The 21,836-nt window shown below is 34.8% G+C and overlaps 3 protein-coding genes across 17 annotated transcripts in view; 2 read left to right on the top strand and 1 right to left on the bottom strand.

The window, feature by feature from the left end:
* Nucleotides 1-100: 100 nt before the first annotated feature.
* On the top strand, nucleotides 101-4,178 carry LOC127010947 (uncharacterized). Its single transcript, XM_050887073.1, has 2 exons — nucleotides 101-346; nucleotides 3,801-4,178. The coding sequence occupies exons 1-2, from the start codon at nucleotides 282-284 to the stop codon at nucleotides 4,051-4,053; spliced, it is 318 nt and encodes a 105-aa protein (XP_050743030.1). The 5' UTR covers nucleotides 101-281; the 3' UTR covers nucleotides 4,054-4,178.
* Nucleotides 1,025-16,111, bottom strand: LOC108035693 (host cell factor). 7 transcript variants are annotated; one of them, XM_017111431.3, is made up of 13 exons: nucleotides 15,601-16,111; nucleotides 15,127-15,545; nucleotides 11,515-11,824; nucleotides 11,238-11,449; nucleotides 10,992-11,180; nucleotides 10,322-10,473; nucleotides 9,110-10,171; nucleotides 7,338-8,447; nucleotides 6,503-6,734; nucleotides 6,275-6,441; nucleotides 4,400-4,669; nucleotides 1,596-1,959; nucleotides 1,025-1,530 (listed from the first exon to the last, which is right to left on the bottom strand). In XM_017111431.3, exons 2-13 carry the CDS (start codon nucleotides 15,443-15,445, stop codon nucleotides 1,388-1,390), a joined length of 4,530 nt encoding a protein of 1,509 aa, XP_016966920.1. In that variant the 5' UTR covers nucleotides 15,446-15,545; nucleotides 15,601-16,111; the 3' UTR covers nucleotides 1,025-1,387. The 7 variants fall into 7 exon arrangements, with proteins under 7 accessions (XP_016966920.1, XP_050742970.1, XP_016966912.1 ...); XM_050887013.1 differs by having other exon boundaries at nucleotides 10,328-10,473; XM_017111423.3 differs by having other exon boundaries at nucleotides 15,847-16,111.
* A 1,988-nt stretch (nucleotides 16,112-18,099) lies between these two features.
* Nucleotides 18,100-21,836, top strand: part of LOC108035728 (plasma membrane calcium-transporting ATPase 1) — a 37,950-nt gene continuing 34,213 nt past the window's right edge. For all 9 annotated transcript variants that reach the window (XR_006367455.2, XM_017111491.3, XM_017111510.3 and 6 more), the window contains exon 1: nucleotides 18,100-18,246. The gene's annotated coding sequence lies outside the window, so the exon portion shown is untranslated. The remainder of the gene's footprint in view (nucleotides 18,247-21,836) is intronic.

The raw sequence follows: 21,836 nt of genomic DNA, 5'->3' as shown, positions 1-21,836 counted from the left end.
TAGTTTTCTCTCTTGGCTGCAAAGGGTATGGGCATAGCCTCCAGTATATGCTCAATAATCTTTCCCTAACCTGTCAGTCTCAGTGACCAGTAAGTGGCAAAACAAATTTAAAATAGAATTACAATGTGTCTCTTTATTTTTTACCCAAAGCACTTTTAGTGTGAAAAGACTCTGAACATTGAAATGCCTCAAAAGAACAGGTTACTGTATTGAACAATAGAAAGTTCAGCATTTTAGCACACGTTTTGGGGTTAATTCATTAAAAGAGATCGAAATCCAGAATGCTGTATTTTCCAAATTGGATGTTATACGTCTGGGAGGCTCTGAGGCTGTGTCCAACAATAAGGTAAATTTGTTTGTAAATTAATAAATCTTTATTTATTCTTCTAAATCGATTTAATCCCCTTTTTAAATTTATCGTGCAAAGTACAATAGTAAAATGCACTCTTGGTCTATAAATAAACACATACGTAAATATATTACTGACAATGACATGGAGATGCAGTTTGGCCGAGTTGTCATTAACAGCTCTGCTATCTCAAGAAGAAAAGAACTAGCCCAAAATGTAAGGCCTGCGAATATCTAACCACTGCTTTAGAGACATCTTTTCCTGAGTTTTTAACATACCAACCACCATTATACATCAGGGATGAAATTTATAGAATATTTCTCTAAAACATTAAACTTTCTGAAGAAGACTATTGAGTCCTATACAGGGTTCTAAAAGTTTCTCTTCAGAAATCCATATTAGTCACGTTAACCTTTTAATTTCGAAACTTCCCAAATGTGTATTTTCGTTCTTTACGGCAAAAGTCATACTTTTTTAGTGTCATTCGCCATGTTCGATGCACGAATAATTAAAACGTTGAAATTGAATTTGTCATCCCATCTAACAAGTATGATACAACTCATTTTTTGAAGGTAAAATTTATGGGAATTTTTCACGTAGCATTTTACAGTAGTTCAGCATGTACATAAGGGTTGACGAAGCTCTAAGTAGTAAATCATTCAATTAAAAGAAAACTGATGTTTCATAATATATTTATTGTTTTCCGGAGGACAAATTCTTCATTAAACGTATTTAAGTCGCTTTTTTATCTTTTAAGTTTCATGTAAAATTGTCAATAAATAATTATATTTCAATGTTATAGTTATAGCCAAACAGCCCTAATGTACATGCATAATTTCTTGTCAACTCTTAGAACACTTAATTAATTGCAATCAATAATCAAGTATCGTTGTAAATCTCTTTGAATACAGCATAGAGCCCAACTATCTATTTTTCATTACTGGGAAGCTGTAATTATTTAAATATTATTATCGAGCTTACATTATCCCATTATTGCTATACTTCTATATAAATCTAAATCTATACTTAATCGGTCGGTTATTCATGCAATCCGTTGCGTCCACGCTTGTTTGGCGAACAAAAGGAATTGGCTGCGCTGCTGGCTCCAACAGTTGTTTTCTCCTGTACTCGTTTTAGATTTGGTGTACTTGAGGGTGCTTGCAGTTTCGCGGTTGCGGGATCTGTAAAAAAATTGAAGTAACACACAAGTCAAACACTTTAAAATTGTAATTTAATGAGGCCTTACCCTGCAGCCATCTAACTTGAGTAGCTGGTCCATAGCCCTTTTGATTTCGAGCAGCAATCCGAAAAATAATTGCTGGTTTGTTTGAGCAATCTACATGTGCGTTGGACAGTGAAGCGTTAGGCACCGTGCATTGATTTGCGCCACCGACATACACCCGAACAAAAGCCAACTGAGGAGTGGACAATGCCTTATCCTTGGCAGTAGGTTTTACTGCGAGGTATACTGAATATTCAATTATCTCCTTAGTTTTTTGAGCTGGCGGTGGTTCCCATGTTAAGTGGGCGCCCTCCTTAACATCCTTCGAAATCTTAATGGCCGACGGGGCACCCGGAAAGCCTGGTAAACAAGTTTTAAAACTTGATATCTACGGCAAATAAAGAGAAAACAAATTTTGAGACTATTTGATCTGATATTATGGTAACTACGCTTCTCCTAAGACGTCTTTAGAAAAAAGAGTTTTTTTTTTTTAAATCGGATATAAAAAGATGTTAAATATAATTTAAAAATATTTGTTTAGTTTGAGCAACCTCTTTATTATTTGAGAAGTTTTTAGTAAGTCAGCCGTCAGCCAAGGATATACACGTCGACTATCAGATATCAATTTTGGACGGTCTGTGGGCGTGGCAAATTGTTTTTTGGGTGAGCCGACAGGTGTTGATGGGACGAATACATTTCAGTTAACATTTTTTTAATCATAAAAACTGTAGGCGCTTTAGATTGTGGACGTTGTGCGCGTGGAACCCCGCTAAAACAAACTTGCGCTGCGGAAGCCCAGGAATCTGCATGCTAAGTCCGACTGTTCTAGCTTTTATAGTTTCCGTAGTTCATACGGACAGAAGGACAGACAGACAGACGGTTACAAATAAAATAAACAGGGTGGGCTTGGCATTCATCCAAAACAAACTTGCTTTGAGCTGGAATCTCCATGTCTCATTCAATTTTCAGGCTCTTAAATGCTCATCATTAAAAATGCGGGCGCTATACAAGTTTTTCGTTACGGTCGTAGAGTGACATACCTAAATGGCGCGGATAGTGATTCTGGACATAACAAATATATACTTTAAAAGATCGGTTCATACTACTCGACTGATATAATATACCATACACCAGCATTCGGAATGAAAAAGTAATATAACATTTTTATATTTAACATGGAAGAATGCTATAGTCGGCTCAGCTTAAGAGAACAAAAAAGGATATATTGGCATGGAAATGTGGTAATATGGTAAAGCGCCACCATCCGGCAGACAGATTTAAGCGTTCTGAGCAATTGCGTTCTGAGTGGGCGTGGAAAACTTTTTTAAAGTTAATCGATAGGTATTGATAAGGCTAATACATTTCACCTAACATTTTTTAACATGACAACTGTGACCGCCACAGTTTTTGGCGGTTTGTGGACGTTAAGTGGTTGTGGCAAAATCGACTCGGCTAGTCACGATTATCAAGGATATATATACTTTATGGGGTCGGAAACGCGTCTTTCTGCTTGGTGCTCCATATCCGACGAATCTCGTATCTCAACGACTAACGGGTATAAACATTATACTGCTGCTCTGATCAAAACGATTTTATCTTTACAATGCTTAAGTATTCTTTTATTCTGAGTTCTTAGACAAACGAGTTTATCAGTTTAAAAACTATCGCTACTATCTTTGCAGATAGTATATGAGCTGGAACGAGCTGGATAGGACACGAATATCCTAATGTTCACAGAGGAATCCAAACGTAACATAACTTAAAATTTAAGTAGCTTTTGTTAGTTTTCTAAAAATTAGAAATATGTACTTTAGGAAGGTCTAGAAAATGAAATCTTGTTCCTACCCCTTAACCTAGTTGATTAAAGTATGCAACAAATGCATTGAAAAACTTAAATTCTTTTTGATAAGTTGTAGATTTTGACATCAGAATTTGTAATCTAAAAAAAGTTTATATATCGTGTGTATGTATGTATCTATGTATTTGTATGGAAACAAATTTGAAATATTAAAAAAACAAGAAAGGAAGTTAACTTCGGCAAGCCCAAGTTTGTATACCCTTGCAGTTGTAAAAAATAATCAATAATTTTATGAAATTGAATTCGTTTCACATTATTTCCCACCAATTATCCGATCGTTCCTATGACAGCTATATGATAAAGTCGTCCGATTTTCATAAAATTAAATTCAAAATTCAAAACTAATTAAAAAATTATATTTCCAAGCGTAGGAGGGCGGAGTGCAACAGACTTTGCTCTTTGCCATGGACAAGAGATGAAATGCCACTTGTCAGCAGCGGGACGACGCCCCTACCTACCACATTCCACAAGAGGATCAGCAGTGAAAAGTCTTCGCCAAAGAACAAGGGGATAAAGCAAGAAAGCAGCAACGGACCGAAACACAGAGTTACAGAGAACCAGCCAGAAACGGCGAGCTGTCGACAGGTTTTGACATTTAAGGGGCGAACGACCAGAGGCGAGTGACACCAGGAGCATCTCAAGATACGGGACTTTCAATTTTTAATATACTTCGTTCGTACCTTCGTTCATACCTACCAGCCAAACCACACAGCATTAATTATATAACATTAAGTTTTACTGTTCAACTACTTCTTTCCAAACTAATTCAATATCTTAAGGGAGTGTTCATCTGAGATTACTTTAAAGTGATAAATTACTCATTCTTATCGGTCCATCGCAACAGATTTTTAATTTTGCGGCTATAACTCTGCGTTGCACTCACTAAGTCTTCTAGTGCGTCATAAAGTCTTAGCACAGTCTAAAACATTTAGAATCAATGCGTCAGGAATAAAATGATTGATTTACAAACCTCTCCCCACTCTCCTCTACCACATGTGTTGATGGCACTGAGACGAAAGCGATAAGCCGTTCCAGGATCCAAATTCGTGCGTGGAAATTTGGAGAAATCTGGAAGATTATCCACATCGATACCGTCAAGAAGGGAATCACTTATGCAATTCGAATCAATATAGCTAGTGACCGTATGTGAGAGATCCTTAAAAACGCCCACTGTATGCCATTTTTGGTTCTCATTTTGCGGCGTGTTTGGTACAGCGACAACCACTGAGTTGGATTGAATCTATAAAATAAACAAATTTAATAAGTAAATTAGACGTTAAATTCAAATCAGTTCAATGTTGTATAGATCACATAATCTTTAGGAAACAAAATAAAATGCTGGTCCACATACGAGGAAACTAAATAGCTATACAATACAGCAACTTCAGCAAATCAGCTTGTAAGTCCTTTAATCACAATAATTTTGCTATCCCGAACCGCAACTAAAAACGTACATGACTTATTATGTGTTCGTTAACTTTCATGATTCATTTATGACATATATTCTTGATCAGCATCACCAGACGAGTCGACAAGGATGGATCCTTCCCAAAACTTTGCAGGTAGTACATAAACCGGAACAATCCGGATCGGATATTGGATACTAATAACATTATTTGTGCTGAAAAATATGTAATAAAATCGAGTTTCTCAAATTACAGATCGTTCCAATAAACAAATCTCTCCTCTACCATTTAATGTTATATACAATTTAATATTTTCTAATCTTCATTTTTTTCATACGTCAAAGTTAATGCTAAATTAATGGGTTTACCTTTTGTATATTTCTTACCCCAATTGTATAATACCATAATTAACTTTTACAAGAAAGGAAGTTAACTTTCGCAAGCCGAAGTTGGTATACCTTGCAGTTATAAAAAATAATTAACTTTAGTAACGTTTTAGGGATATAAAAGGCTTCAGTGATATTAAAAAAAAATTATTTCAATATTTCTCTTACCCTTTTCTTTGACAGCTATATGTTAGAGTCGTCCCATTTTTATTAATTTTAATTCGAAATTCTTAAAAATATAAAGAATTATATTCCCAATATTATAGAATAATATGTCAAAAAATACCGAAGCTTTAATTTGTTTCATATTTTTTTTCCCAACCATTTTCGGATCTTTCCTATGACAGCTATATGATAAAATCGTCCGATTTTGATAAAATTAAATTCAAAATTTAGAACAAATTAAAAATTGTTATTTCCAAGGTTAGAAGGTTATATGTTAAAAAAACAACAAAGATATAATTTTTTTCATATTTTCCGACTAATTTTCCGATTGTTTCTATGGCAGCTATATGATACAATCGTCTGATCTTGATAAAATTTAATTTGAAATTCAAAATTAGTTGAAAAATGTTATTTCCAAGCGTAGGAGGTTATATTTTAAAAAACACCCAAGACATAATTTTGTAATATTATTTTACCATTAGTTAGTAAGAAGCAATTAAAACAAATTATATCCAAGCGTAGGAGTATATATGTTAAATAACACCAAAGATATTTTTTTTTTTAAATTTTTTCCCCCGATAGTTCCTATGGGAGCTATAAGAAATAGTTTTCCGATCCGGCTGGTTCCGACTTACCTCCAATAGAAATAAGACTTTTGGGAAAGTTTCAGCCCGATAGCTTAAAAACTGAGAGACTAGTTTGCGTAGAAATTGACAGACAGACGGACATGGCTAGATCGACTCGTCTAGTGACGCTGATCCAGAATATATATACTTTATGGGTCGGAAACGTCTCCTTTACTGCGTTGCAAACTTCTGACTAAAATCATTATACCCTCTGCAAGGGTATAAACAACGATGTTATTAGATACTATGTAGATAGACTTACATTGGATTGATTCTCAGTAACGTTGTTAATTTTGGTATGTGTTTCAAACCCAGATCGTTCTATCAACTCTTTCATTGCTAGGCCAGAGTTTGCGACTGTTGTGGCGTCTGCCGTCGCAGCTTGCAAGACTGCAGCTGAAGCCAGAGCCTCTAAGTGTGAACCATCGACTAAATTGAAAATTTTTTTGAGTTTCTAATTATATACATTTCTAGTTATGTAGGAACAAACCATTTTGATATTGGTGTGGATTCTTGGGCGCTAGCTTCACGGATCCTGTTCCTTGCTTAAACTTCTCATCTTCACTACAAATTTCATCAGTTGTATCGAAAGAGTCCTTGTTTGTTTTCGTATTTCCCATCACTAATACCTCAGCAGATTTTATTGTGGTCAATATGGTGGCAGCTTCAGTCTCCGAAGTTGTAGGCTGTTGGCGATCATCGGGAATTGGTATTGACTTAACCTGAAAATGATTTAAAATCTTTAGAGAAACTTAAACAAGAACTAGAGCTAGCCACGGCAATCCAACATTTTAGTATTATTGCCGCTAAAAAAATTGTAAGTTCTTTATCATACTTCATTTAGGAAAAGATTGACAGTTTGCCTCCTCTAAGAGAATTAATGGTAACGAAGAAAGCGCTCGCTTAACTCAATAATAGTGAATAAATTTGTAATAAATTCAGTGGCAATAAACCAAATTTCCAATTAAAATTTAAAAACAGTACGAATACAAAATATGAAATACTTAACAAAAATATAGCCAAAGATTAAACACTGTAAGCTTGTTCTGTAATTTTGCTAATATCCCTTTAAAGATTACGTTCTCGCATACGACGCCCTTTTTCTAGGAAGCGGCTATTTGATAGTGACGGCACTCGACTAAAAGCGTCTCTCTTGTTCCTTACATTTTCCATATCGACCTGGCATCCCCCGCCTTGTTTAATTTTACCACAAATTTAATAAAATTTAATCGTTTAATCAAACATTATTGGTCATCGAAAGACGTATTAACCTTGATTTTGATTTTTAAAAGAAAATAAAATGTTATTACATACATAAAACTTACCATAGACTCCATCTTATCAATTTGCTTTTTGGATATGCTGGATGTTTCTATTGTTTTACACCCTGTGTTTTCCGTGTCCCTTACACCCGTTGTGCTGCTCACGCCGGAAACATCTTCAACAATATCAACAGATTGTTCCCCAGTTATAGTATTTTGAGTTCCCGATAGTCCTGTCATGTCACCCCCAGTAGATATTGACGCAGAGACTGATGATGACGTGGCGTTGTCATTAATATTTTCTTCCTCTCCCGATCCGTGTTGAGCTTCACTTCCAGAAAGTTTTCGGAGATCTCCGGCTCCATCCAACTGCTCGATAATATCATCCATTGGATCGGTGTCTTTTATAGTAGTGACTGGGATATAAGTTTCCGATACGCTATCTTTTAGTGATTGTGCTGGTGGTGTAAGCTTTGCATTCACGCTTTTAGTTGCTAAGGTGACAGCACGATGACTACCTCCGGCATTAAAAACAAAACTTTTTCTGTTACTTAGAGCAGCAGAAGAAGCAGGAGTGTTAGTTGAGCTTGTTCCTGGGAGAACCATTACTTTATTTGATATGCTTCCAGAAGTAGCCATACTTGCATTAGTGCTCATAACAGTAACCGCTTTACCTCCAATAAACAGGGCAGTTTTTTGATGAATGGGAGTGCCGCTTGGTTTCTGCCCAACAGCTACTGAAGTCGATGCTTGCACTGTTGATATATTTCGCACCATCTTTACCCCACTTTGGTTGGATATTACAGTTCTTTGCCCTCCTATTGCCTGCAACGGAGTGGCCGTTGTCGACGTTGAGCTAACTATACTAACAATATTTGTCCCTGATGTAGGACCGCCAGCACTAGTCATAATCGTGTTGGCTGGAACGTTTCGCATACTGCCACCAGTCGTTACAATTATGATCTGCTGGTTACCTAATTGCGCTCCCTGTTTATTTGTTATGACAAAAGCTGGTTTTCCTCCCATTACATTCGGGGTGACCTTGCCCATTTGTAAAATGTTTGAATTCTTCATAATCAGTTTACCACTAGCCATTGTATGTGGCGATACCAATTTCAGAACGTTGCCAGATACAATAGGTTTCTGGAGTTGATTTCCAGGCAATGTCGATCCCTGGAAGAATTAGAAATGTATATAAGGACAACTATTATAACAAAAAATTTTAATTTCTTTCGTACTTATTTATTTTTAAGTTTTGTTATAAAGCCGTTACTCGTGGTGTAAAGGTTTACTGTCCATGTATTGGTCTATTTAATACATATCGATTGACAACAAAAAGTTTGCCGCGCCCACTTTAACGCCCCTAAACGCTCATAACGCTTAAATCTGTCCGCCGCGCATTTTTTTTATTTTTTTTTATTTTTATTAATGTATACTTCAAGAATGTTGTGTTGAAATTTAATGAAACAGATAGGACAATTTGCACGACAGCGGTCCTGGCCAGTTTTCTAGCGTCTAAAACTTTCTATCGTAAATTTTTTTTAAGACGATGAACATTGTCCTTTGAAATCTTATGTACCGATCATTCTGAAATTTAACACACTATTTCTGTGCCTAAATCTGCAGGTACTGACGTCGATTTTTTCTTTAACGAATATTTTTGTAATTTTTAATAATAAAAAATCATGTATTTGACTTTAAAATGATAACAAAGAACATTTTAACCAATAAACTATTCAACTATTTCTTCACGTTATGCATTAAAATATGGGCTGAGAGTATGATCTTGAAAATCCCAAACAAATCTCAAATTTACGTTAATAATACATACTCACCTGAATTTGATTAGTACCAGATGCGGACTGTGGGTTTGTAATTGAAATACCATGAGAGGTATTTCCCTTTGGTGCGTTAAAGCTAACTTTGGGCAGCGTTTGAACAGTCATTCCACCACTGCTGGTCTTCACAAATTGCAGCTGAACATTCGGAGCAAGTGTAAGCGGCTTTTGAATGAAGTATTGCTTTGTACCAATGGACGTGGTGGCTTGTGCGGTAGGCTGAGATTGTGCAGCCGCACTTGGCACGGTTTTTAATATATTGACTACACTGCCGCTTCCGCTGTTGCTGCTCTGATGAGCGGAAGCTAGGCGTACTGCTTGGGAAGCAGTTACGCTAGGGACAATACGCAATGCACTACTTGAGGCTACGGAGCTAAGGACGACGTTCGCCATCGTACTTGGTACTCGCATAGCCAGAGGGTCAGCTACACTGAAACCGCCAGCTATCGTTGTTGTAGTAGATGATCTTACGCTCGAAAGAGCTGGTCGAAACTTTTGTAATATGTTAGAAACAGCGCTACTATTGGTTGTGGTGTTGTTACCGGCAACTACGGCAGTACTACTGATTACAGATTTTTGGGGATGCGCTGAAGTGGCTGATATGGAAAGTGAACTTCCGCCCACTGAGGCACTTGTTTTTTTATGGACTCGTGATATTGGCGATGAAGGAGGAGAAATTGATTGTAACAAGTCATTAACAGATGGTTGAATGTTGGTTTCGGGCGGACCACTCGCTTGCGTCGTATTTTTTTCCAACTTTAACGCTGTAGAAGTTGCTTCGACTCCAAAAGTCAAGGCACTTTCAGAACAATTTTCCGTCACAGTGGCAGAAGTTTCAGCAGGGGCTGCTGTGCCTTGATGCAGACTGTTCTGGTTTAACGGTTTCGAAATTGCAGTTGGTGGCTGATCGATTTTCTGGATCTGCAAAACGTATGCAGCTGCAAAAGTGGTTGCAGTCCATGAGAGCTCAAGTGCATGAGTAGAAGCACGAACTAGAGCAACTTTAACTGCATACAGTGGCTTAGAGACCTCCAAATACCATAGGTCCTTACAACAAACCTGTGGGAAGAAAGAATTTCAACCAAGATATTAGAACAGTTAAGTGAGTCTCCCTTTCCCTAAAAGTACACCTAATTTACTTTTTAAAGTATATATAAGCAAACGGCATAACCTATAAATAAGAATAAGTTCAGCAACAGAATGTCTCACCCTAACCTGGTTGTTCCATGCTTTGCGATAACCATCCCGCCCTGACCAAACATACAGACGACTTTGAATACCAACTGCACAGTGGCCAGCACGAGCCCGCGGCACATTTTCTTCTACAGTGTCTAATGTGACATTGTCCCAAGTCATTGTATCTGAAAGTAAATATCAATATATTTAATGTATAGAATAGTAAATCATAATTATGCCTTTAGATGTCGCCACTACCGTCAGTTTTTGATTTGTACGCGCCACATTCGATGTGGTTAACTTTTTTAGTAAGTCGATATGTAATGACAAGATAAATGCTTGCCAGTTCTACCATTAAAATGATGAGCTCTTAAAATGTTAGGAGTTTGTAGACGTCTGTGGCAAACTTTTTTTTAGGTCCATCGACATAATAAAACTTAACAAAGAAACATTTAAGAAAAATCGTACCAAATTTTTTCTTTACCTGCCATAGATCGGATATATAATAACAATATAATACAAAGACCTAAATGGAATGGTATAGAAAGTTCGCCTTACGAATTTAGCTTATTTTCTTGTTGTATACGCATGTTGAAAAGCAACTCTTTAAAAATTATTTCAGACCAGTCTCAGCGGGGAAAGATAGTACTATATTGTAAAATGATTTACGGCTGTATACTTATGATTTAAAATATTTACTTACCCAAGTCAAGTACTGCAAGAGTGTTTGTGCATTTCCATTCACGCTCTGTTGTCGACTTTGAATCATTTATTACCAATGGAACCCATCCACCAAACACATACATTTTGTTTGCAATCATTGTAGAACTGTGTAATGAGCGTGGTAACGGCGCCTGCCCAAAAGTTCTTGGTTTTGACCATGTCATTGTGTCTTAAGTGGATACACATTAAATAAAACTCAGAGAAATAGAGGCAGCTACTAAATTACCTGTATCTAATAACCACAAATCTCCCAAGCGGCATCCACTCATTCCTCCATAAATTAAGAGATTTAAATTTCCAGATCCCTTACTGGCAAACGAAATGCCTGTGTGCGACTCCCTAGGAGGAGGACTGTCGCCATAGGTTTTAGGTACTATCCATTTTCCGTTATGACTGTGAACTCCTCGAGTATCCAATATATACAAATCATTTAAGTATCTAAAGTATATTATGAAAATGTTATGACAGTCCTATGTATTTAGGCGTATTAATGTCTAACATACTTTGGAATATTATTTTTAGGGTCATCTGATTCATTTGCTAGTCCTCCAAACAAAAATATTTTTTCACCAACCATGGTAAAACTGTGTCCCAATCGAGGACATGGTGACAACCCACTATCCGGTGACTCAGGATACATTTTCCTCCATTCCCATTTAGTGGCCTGTAGTTCATAGAGCTCATTTGAATATTTTCCGTACTCGATCATTCCACCGAAGACAAACATGCGAGTACCCTCCACAACAAATCCATAAGCAGCGCATCCGTTTGGTACATCTCCTTTTAGCACGGGCACGTACCATTGATTTGTAACTACAGGTAAAAGATAAAGGAAAATTCATAGCTGTCAAAATTTAAACTTTGCGATAATAGGTTTCAATTTATATAAAGAAAATATCGTTTTGACAATGTATTTTACATTGTATCTAAAAGCCGGCTTAAAAAAAAATACATGTTAAAAAACCAAACTCTTAAATGCATCGTATGATTGCATCGGCTAGACGCTGGAGACATGAATAAGATTTTATGAAGCACGAATAAAAAAACAAGCGCTATAATCAGCTAACCAATGAATATAATAAACAAAAAGTACAATTTAAACAGTTGTTGGCGTACCGATGGTATTGAATAAAAAAAAAATATAATAGAGCACAATACAATACCTGATCCAATTATTGACAAATTTAAAAATGTCCACGAATAAAAAAGTTTAAAAAAAAATGTTTGAAATTTGTCAAATGGCGTGGCGCATTAAAATAACAAACTTGTGCCTATTCGACATTTACAATTGTGGATTCTTTAATTTACAAAAAAGGAAATTAACTTCCGCAAGCCGAATTCTATATACCCCACAGTTATAAGAAAAAATCAACGTCAGTAACACCTTGTTAAATTTTTAAGGATTTTTTGCTAGCTTTTCGACCATTTCTTTACCAGCTATATGTTAGAGTCGTCCGGTTTTTATTAAATTAATTCCTAAAATTCTTAAAATGTATAGAATATATATAATATAGTCGAACTATTTAAAATAATTAAATTCGAAATTAAGATGTTAAGATATAATTTTTCATATTATTTTGGCACCAATTTTCCGATTGTTCGTAGTCGTCCGATTTTGATGAAAGTTAATTCCAAATTCAGAACTAATTATAAAGTACTATTTTTAAGAGTAAGCTCCAGCTTCTATGAAAAAAATCAAGTATATCATTTTTAAAACTTTTTTTCCAATTATTCCAATGGAAATCATTTTACCCTCTGCAAGGGTATAAAAATTGTAGCTAAGAAGGTTTTGGGCGAATCACTGTGGACGGCAGACTACGTAGTGACGAAGCTCACCAGAATGGTGGCGAAGGCGACTTCTATATATACACGAAAAAATTAAAATTTACAGTAATTGTCCGATTGTATCGAGTGATACATCAATCGAAAGGAAATGCAAAAAATAAAAGGTTTGCATGCCAAGAAAAGTTTGGGTCAAAAAGCGGTAAAAGTGTAAATTAATAATTAATTAATCTAATCTGTTGGGGCCGGTAGTAGTTGTATTTACCCTTGAAAATACACTTTCTACATTTTTGAAATTCGGCACGCTGCAATTAATTATGCCTATGCTTAGTTGTTCGATTTAAATGAAGCGTGCCGAATGTAACAAATGTATAATGATTTAAGTCAGAAGTTTGCAACGCAGTGAAGGAGACGTTTCCGGCCCCATAAAGTATATACGTATATTCTTGATCAGCGTCACTAGACGAGTCGATCTAGCCATGTCCGTCCGTTCGTTTCTACGCAAACTAGTCTCTCAGTTTTAAAGGTATCGGGCTGAATCTTTCCCAAAAGTCTTCTTTCTATTACAGGTAGTATATAAAACGGAACCACCCGAATCTGACAACTATATCTTATAGCTCCCATAGGAACTATCGGGAAAAAATTAAAAAAAAAATGATATCTTTGGTGTTTTTTTAAATATAACCTTCTACGCTTGGAAATAACATTTTTTAATTGGTTTTGAATTTCGAATTAAGTTTAATCAAAATCTGACGACTATATCATATAACTGTCATAGGATCGATCGGAAAATTGGTGAGAAAATTGTAGGAAACAAATTATAGCTTTAGTGCTTTTTGACATATAACCTTTTAAGCTTGGAAATAACAATTTTTTATTGGTTCTGAATTCCGTATCCAATTTTACCAAAATCGGATGACTGTATCAAATAGGTGTTATAGGAACGATCGGAAAATTGGTGGGAAAATAATACGAAACAAATTAAAGCTTTGAGGCTTTTTGACTACTCTAACATATAGATGTCAAAAAATGATCTGAAAAAAGAATGAAATATTTTTTAATATATCACTGAAGTCACAAACAAGCCTTAAAAATTTCACATGGTTTCACCAAAGTTGATTATTTCTTATAACTGCAACTTAACTTCCTTTCTTGTTGTTTTTAAAATCAATCATATACAATTATATGATTGATTTTAAAAACAACAAGAAAGGAAGTTAAGTTGCAGTTAGCTCAATAGCTACTTTCACAAAAATCATAGAATTCAAGTTTCTTATGGGAAACCGTTAATAACAATTTAAATGATTTTATAGGTTCAGAACTAGAACATGTGGGTCATTTTCGTTAAATAAAAAAAATGTAACTCATGTAAAACTTTAAGGAATGTCAATGGATATAGAGTTTAAGGCCTAGCCCGACATCGGTAGTAATTAGAGAAATCATGTTCGAAATCAGGCAACGATCTGAACTGATAATTTGGCCATTTTTTTTATTAATAACTTTCAAGCGGTACTTTTGACAGCAATGTGTCGTACATCAAAAATTGAGAAAACTCAAGAGCTAAAATAAAATAATAAATAAAATCAATTTTTTTTAATCGGTGGTATTTAGACAAATCATGTTCGAAAGACCTAAATAGTATTTCAAAATACCTTTCTAGCGACATATAGCACAAGCCTGTAGCTTTAGTAGTTCAAGTTACGCTTGTATAAAAATTTAGCTGTTTTCTACAAGCTTGTTAATTTTTCCAAAGTTGCAAGAACTAATGTTTCTTATATTGAGCTGTTTAACATCATGTAAAATTTTCAGGATTCTAAAACATCACTGACAGAATTATTTTCTCATTTTAAGAAGTCCCCCAAAATCTTGTTTTGCGTATTATTTTTGAACGGACCATCCCATTTTGACAATTGAGGTGTCATTCGATGCGTATCTTAAGTAAGAATAGCGGAGGGTATACATCCCCACCGGCCCTAACAGATTAACTTTTCCAAATTTTCACTTTTACACTTTCACCACTCTTTCTTTCAAACAAATTGATTTTAATAAATTCTTGGTATGCAATCCTCTTTGTTTTTGCAATACCTCTCGATTGATTGTCACTCGCAACCATCGGACGATTACTGTAGATTTTCATATTTTAGTGTATATATATAAGTCGCCTTCGCCCACCCTCCTGGTACGCTACGTGGACTGCTAGGAAGTGATTTCTGTGGAACACCTTATGTCATGATACGAAGCTTTCTTAAATATTACTTTGTATACTCATAAATATATATACGTAAACGCTCGAAATCTCTAAAAAAAAATTTCAAATGTCTCAACTTAGTTACCAGTGTTATATACGTGCAACTCGTCAACAATTCCTTCGTTCCCGCCGCCGAATACGACCATAAGCTCTTTGATATTTATCGCGCGATGTCCATGTCTAGGTCGCGGCTGTGGGCCTGTTGGGTTAAGAACCCGCTTCCAGCGAAACCCAGAAAAGTTGTTGGCCACGTGGTGGTCAACATTGTCCTCCAAATCAATAGAAAGTCGAGTAGCACAGTTATGATCTTCAGCTTGAAGGACATGTTCTGTTTTCTGATCCTCAGATGTAGATTCTCGTACGCCCAAAGAAATAGTTGGGCCCACAATCTCTGAACATTCCATAATATGGTCAGAAATTTAATAATATCAACAATATAAATAAAATTTGTATTGTAGACAGCAACGAGTTAAGGTTGCATTCTTTCCGCGAAGCCAAATTTACCTGCAAAATTTAAAATTTTAGTACTGTCAAGAATAATAAGATACATTTAGGTTACACATCTCCTTAAAATTGTAATTATCTCTCCTGATAGATTCTAGCTAGCAATGGCAGGATTAGATTTGGAGTCAGAGATAACTATTAATTCTGCCCGTATAAGTTGATCTATTGATATGTTATGTATATGTACATATGTACAAACATTTACTGCGATCGTTTGTGGAAACTGTATGTTACTATACGAAAGGGTGTAAAAATACTATACGGTTGTGTATACTAATATGCAGAATAAAAAATACTAAACCCATGAAATAGTCTATACACTCCACTTTCACCTGGCAATGCTGGAAATGGACGCTTCACTATAGGGCACTGTATCTCATATTTTATGCGCAAACTTTGATGTACCACCGAATTCTCTTTGAAAATACTTTGATATAAAAAGGTTCTCTTATGTAAAATATATATTTTTTCGTTGTACAGAATGCTTATTATTAAGTGTGTAACCACAAATCGCCGTTCAAAATTCACAATCGAAAGCCGAACAGAACACCCATACGCACGCACGAATTAGAGGTGGAAAATAGGGATGTAAGAAATATTTGAATATATCGATATTTTTTGAATAAAAATAAATATTTATACTGTGATATTTATTTACCTAGATCTAGATCTGTCACTAGAACTCATTAAAATCCATGACTACAGTGAAACATTTTAGTACGAGCGGTAACCAATATTTAATAAGGAATCATTAAGGAAAGTCGATTTTAACTATTTCTTACCATATTTATAAATTAAGCACCATACTTATAAAATATTACAAAGAGACAATTGATTAGAGCTTTCTTCAATTGCTAAAATTCGGAATCGCAATTTCAAAGGAATTCTTTTAGTTTCAAGAACAATCACCCCAATACACGGACATCCTGAAAACAATATGTTTATGAATATAAATAACCCGATTTATTTTTTAAAATCACCAGATATAACAAAACTAACTGATTTTTAAATTACAACGCGGAAAAACCACCAGTTTGACTTTTCAATTTATTCACCAATTTTTCGAGAATTACCTATAGAGCCGTGTTTTCGAAAGTTAGTGAGGACTCAAACCTTGCATCTTGAAAGCGTAGTACTCAGACGCTAAGATTTTCACTAGTCACCATATCGTATTCCTAGTGGTGTGACCGTAGATTTCTAAGGTCACCCTCAATCTATGTAACATTCTTGATTGGATTGTCACCAGCATTTCCACTGTTTTGCAGATTCACCCTGTTGTGGTATTACTCTTTGTGGGCAACATCTTAGGGTCCTGTTTTAATCTGCACTGACCTCCTGAAGGCGTCTTAAGAGTGTTTTTTGCGTTTTGCCTTCCATTTTTAAATTTCGTTTTCCACGCGGCCTCTGCACGAACACAGCCGCGGATAACGGCGCTCATCGAAATTAACTTGCTGAATTAATTTTTTGTTATGTAAATTCAAATTACATATTATGTCGCAAATCAGATGTTTTACTAATCGCCGTTAGGGGCACCAACTAGTGCAACAGGCTTGGTGGAGCTATGAGGCGCCATAGGTTCGCTATACACATTAAATGAAAGCTAATTAAATTACCTAAATTGTACAAGATAAATAAAATATTTAAAATTATTATTATTTTAAAGATGTGGTCTTGTGCATATCTAATAACACTTATATACATAAATAGAAAAACATGTATCGCTAAATTGTCTAAAATGTATATTGATTTATAAAAGAAACTCACTCTGAATGGACACTTTTTGACTGCTGTGGAGCCCTGGTATATGTAAATATTTAATTGGGCATCACTAAACAATTGAATGCAACAAGCCGCTTCATCTGTGTCGTCACTTTGATTTAACGTAATCAATTCGGTTACGTCATAAGAAATTGTTTATTGTGCCTAAAGCTGTGCTATACTTAGAAGATGTAACATAAATATCAAGTTGTTCAGTCTCAACAGATTGAAATATGTATGTTAACTATCGAAAGAAAAATATTAAATAAAGAATTCACAAAAATTATACTAAGTTGGGTTTCAAGAAATAGGTAAATTTCTTAGGGCTTCGATTGGTAAGATCTTCTTGACGAAAAACTAAGATTGTGCGATGATTGCTACATACATTTTCTATAGAAAAATGTTTAACTTTGTAAACGAGAAATATATACAAACATTACCCGCGAGTGTATGGAAGTGTTCATGCTGCTTATCGCACAAATAGATGGACGCCGCAGTGCTAACGTAACAAAATCAAACAAATGCTAAGTTTGATATCTGCGATAACCAAGACAAACAGCTGAGCTGCAGATAGCAGGCAGTCAGAAACTCTTAAAAACCGCTCACATCTACAAATAGCGCTGCCGTCCAGTCGAAGCAGCAGACCGTTGGGTTCTAAGGCCGCAGAGGTCAGTCAGTTCTTCAAAAAAATCTAGGTGAAGCATTTTAACACTTAAGTTTTATTTTGCTAGTGTACTCTGCAAATATATCGATACTAAGCTTGCGGTGGATCGAAAATGATTCGATAGTGAATCGTTTCGATGTATCGATACCTGAATCTGTCGAGTATAAATATTGCTGAAAAATAAGGCGGAGTGGAGTGTCAGCATTTAGATTAATTATTTAGCTACATTTCGCGGCGTTATTACTTGAGTCGTGTACAATTAAAGAAATTACTAATTGTGTATGTATACCAACAAAAAAGTTAAACATTAAACATAATTGAAAATATCATTTAATATGATCAAATCAGAACACTGGAGTGATATCATGCTATTGTAAGCGTATCCAATCATACACACCTACTCCATTCGCCTGTTTAAAAATCTTAAGATTGACTGATATCATCAACGGTAGCCAGAATCAATATATTAGTGTGTATAAGAATAATGTGTTCTTGCTTGAAGGTTTGGTTCCCCATACAGACGTATGTATATCTTATTCCATTGCCAATGTGGCCAATACAAGTGCAAATATCTATGTCGCTCATGTCGTGACGTATGACGTAAGATTCCTGGTTGTGGAGCATTGATATAAATGACATGGTGCCTGCTTTTTTAAACAAGGCTCTGATACGTAAATGAACATACTATTGTCGGTCTTATATTTTCCCCCTCGGATTTAAACAAGAAATGGCTAAATTATAGTTCAATGGTATGCTATAGTTTTTTTTTGTTACAAGGCGTGGTATAGTGTATACAAGAAAAACTGCGTGCCTTCATACATATGTATGCATATAGACTTTAAATATATGTATACATATGTATAGGAAAAAGAACGGTGGACCTCGCTTGTTATGTTCGCAAGAACTTGTGCCGATGGTTCAAATATGACATTCCCTTCGGTTGAAACAAACGCATATGCAGGCATTATATGCATTTTGCATCAGTAGAAGTTCTTCAAGACGTATAAATGCGAGTATATCTATTTATGGAAGTTATTCATACCTCATCACTCTGATAAACATTCAGGACTTTCACAGCTGTGCTCATGATACTAGTAGCCCTCATTGGGTTGAAACTTTTACTTCCAGTTAAATGGGGAGAGTGGGGCAACGATGGTTTAAAAAGTATCTCGAAGACTCTGAATTTTGAAATGGTGTAGAAACAAATTATATCCAAAGAAACAGGCTATTTATAGCTGCTATGTCCCACCAATTTTTTTACAGTTCTTAAGTTAATCTTATCGAGTAAATATGATAGTTTACTGTTTAATTTAAAATTTATAGCGCACGCGAAAAAATATTTTTTTACATAATTGAAATTGGGTATTTTAAATTACCCTTTTAAAATCGTTATATCCTTGTTTGCAGTTTTGCACTAAAGGAGAAGCGATAAAGTATATTCGTATATATATTCCTTATTTGCAACCTTTTGTTGGTCTTGCAGTTTTTAAGATACCTGCGACAGACTTTCCCAAATATAATCTACTTTTGTTGTGTTTTATAGAAGTTTTTAAATCGGACGACTATTTAAAATATGTTAAAATATGTTTTCTATTTTTTATTACCCTTTAATACATCTAGAATTTAGGGCCGTAATTTCAAGTACTCGCGTCTTATACTCTTAACAAGAAAGAAAGTTAACTTCGGTAAGCCGAAGTTTGTATTGCACAATTGCAATTATAAAAAATAATCAGTAATTTTATTAAATTGAATTCGAAATTCTTAAAAATATTAAAATGTATATTCCCAATATTATAAGATAATATGTCAAAAAGCCCAAAAGCTATAATTTATTTCCGACCAATTATCCGATCGTTCCTATGACAGCTTTATGATATAGTCGTCCGATTTTAATAAAATTTAATTCGAAATTCAGAACTAATTAAAAATATTATTTTCAAGCTTATAAGGTTATATGTTAAAAAACACCAAAGATATAATGTTTATTTTATGTTTTCCGACTAATTTTCCGATCGTTCCTATGGCAGCTATATGATATAGTCGTCCGATTTTGATAAAATTTAATTCCAAATTCAAAACAAAATAAAAATGTTATTTCCAAGCGTAAATTTTTCAATATTATTTTACGACTAACTTTCCGAGTGTTCCTATGGGAGCTATATGATATAGTCGTCCGATTTTGATAAAATTTAATTACAAATTCAGAACTAATTTAAAAATGTTATATCCAAGCTTAGAAAGGTATATGTTAAAAAACACCAAAGATATAATTTTTTTAAAATGTTTTCCCCGATAGTTCCAATGGGAGCTATAAGATATAGTTGTCCGATCCGGCTGGTTCCGACTTATACTTCCTGCAATAGAAAGAAGACTTTTGGGAAAGTTTCAGCCCGATAGCTTTAAAACTGAGAGAGTAGTTTGCGTAGAAATGGACAGACGGACGGACATGGCTAGATCGACTTGTCTAGTGACGCTGATCAAAAATATATATACTTTATGGGGTCGGAAACGTCTCCTTCATTGAGTTACAAAGTTCTGACTGAAATTATTATACCATCTGCAAGGGTTTAAAAGCTTTATTTTCACGCCATTTTGTACTGAAGTGGCGTTTTTCTCAAACCAACTTTTCAGGTACACTTTTACCGGCATTTTTTAATGTCTTTGGGGTCATTCCAAACTCCTTAAAGTATATATATTCTTGATACCCAAACTAGTTTGTCTGTATAAAAGCTATCGGGAAATGTTTTATTTTAATGTGTATAGTATATATGTAAGTCTGAACGAGACAAAAAATATTTTAACTAATGTAAAAACCTTTAACTTTGTTATTTTTTTACTTATATACTTCTACTTTTTGGGAATGTTACTGTTTTAATAATTCAGAACACGAACAAAGCTTTAAAAAAAAATAGGATGACTTAATGTAAAAAAATGGCTTAAAGCTTTAAAAGAAACACGTTCACCAGTCGGCATAATTATTTTGAAATCCGAATTTTTGTGAAAATCTACTTTTGGAATTTTTTTCCTAGTCTTGCAAATTTAAATTTTTTGATGGATAAAGTTTGTCCAAACAGAAATAAAAGTCTCTGCAAAAAAATTTTCAAAAATCATTTTTCTTATATTTTTTATAATATTTTGAAAATGTTTAGTAATAAACACTTGAGCAACTTTTTCCCCTTTTTCATACAAATTCTTCCCGACACTGTCCCCTTCACCTATACTCAGCAAATCAACTTCAACATAAATATACTTTCCAGTAAAGGCGAAGAAACTTTTTGTTAGCATTTGTACCATTTTACATTTACAATTTTACATTTATTTACTACCCGAGACGTCATTGAAGATGTTCTTGCTCTATGTGTGTGGGAAGATCGTTTCAGTGGAAGCATTTTATGTTCAGAGTTCCATATGGACTGCAGTCCAAGTAGTGACAAAGCGCACCAGAAGGGTATGCGAAGGCGACTACTATACATATACATACAAAGAAATTAAAATCTGCAGTAGTCGTCCAATTGTTTCGAAGTATACATCAGTCGAAAGGTATTGCTAAATCTAAAAGGATTGCAAACCAAGACCTTAAGAAAGTAAATAAGTTTGGGAAAAAGAGCGGTAAAAGTGTAAATAAAGTAATGTAAAATGAATATGATGTTCCATTTCAATTTACTATCGTATTTTTACAAAATTATTAAACAATAAAAGTTTCTCTTTACAAACCTGCAAAATAAAATGCGTTAAAGTGGGACCTTATTGGCTCTTTGGCTAGATATAATAGTTTAAGTAAACTAAATGTTACCATCCTTTCGCTGAGTATTTCGTACATGGAGTGGTAATATTGTCGAAATATTTATGAGGATGTCTAAAGAAGTATG

Source organism: Drosophila biarmipes, chromosome 4, assembly GCF_025231255.1.
Source record: "Drosophila biarmipes strain raj3 chromosome 4, RU_DBia_V1.1, whole genome shotgun sequence".
NCBI lineage: Eukaryota > Metazoa > Arthropoda > Insecta > Diptera > Drosophilidae > Drosophila > Drosophila biarmipes.
Note: the sequence above shows the minus strand (reverse complement) of the source record. Positions and strands in the feature narration are given on the sequence as shown.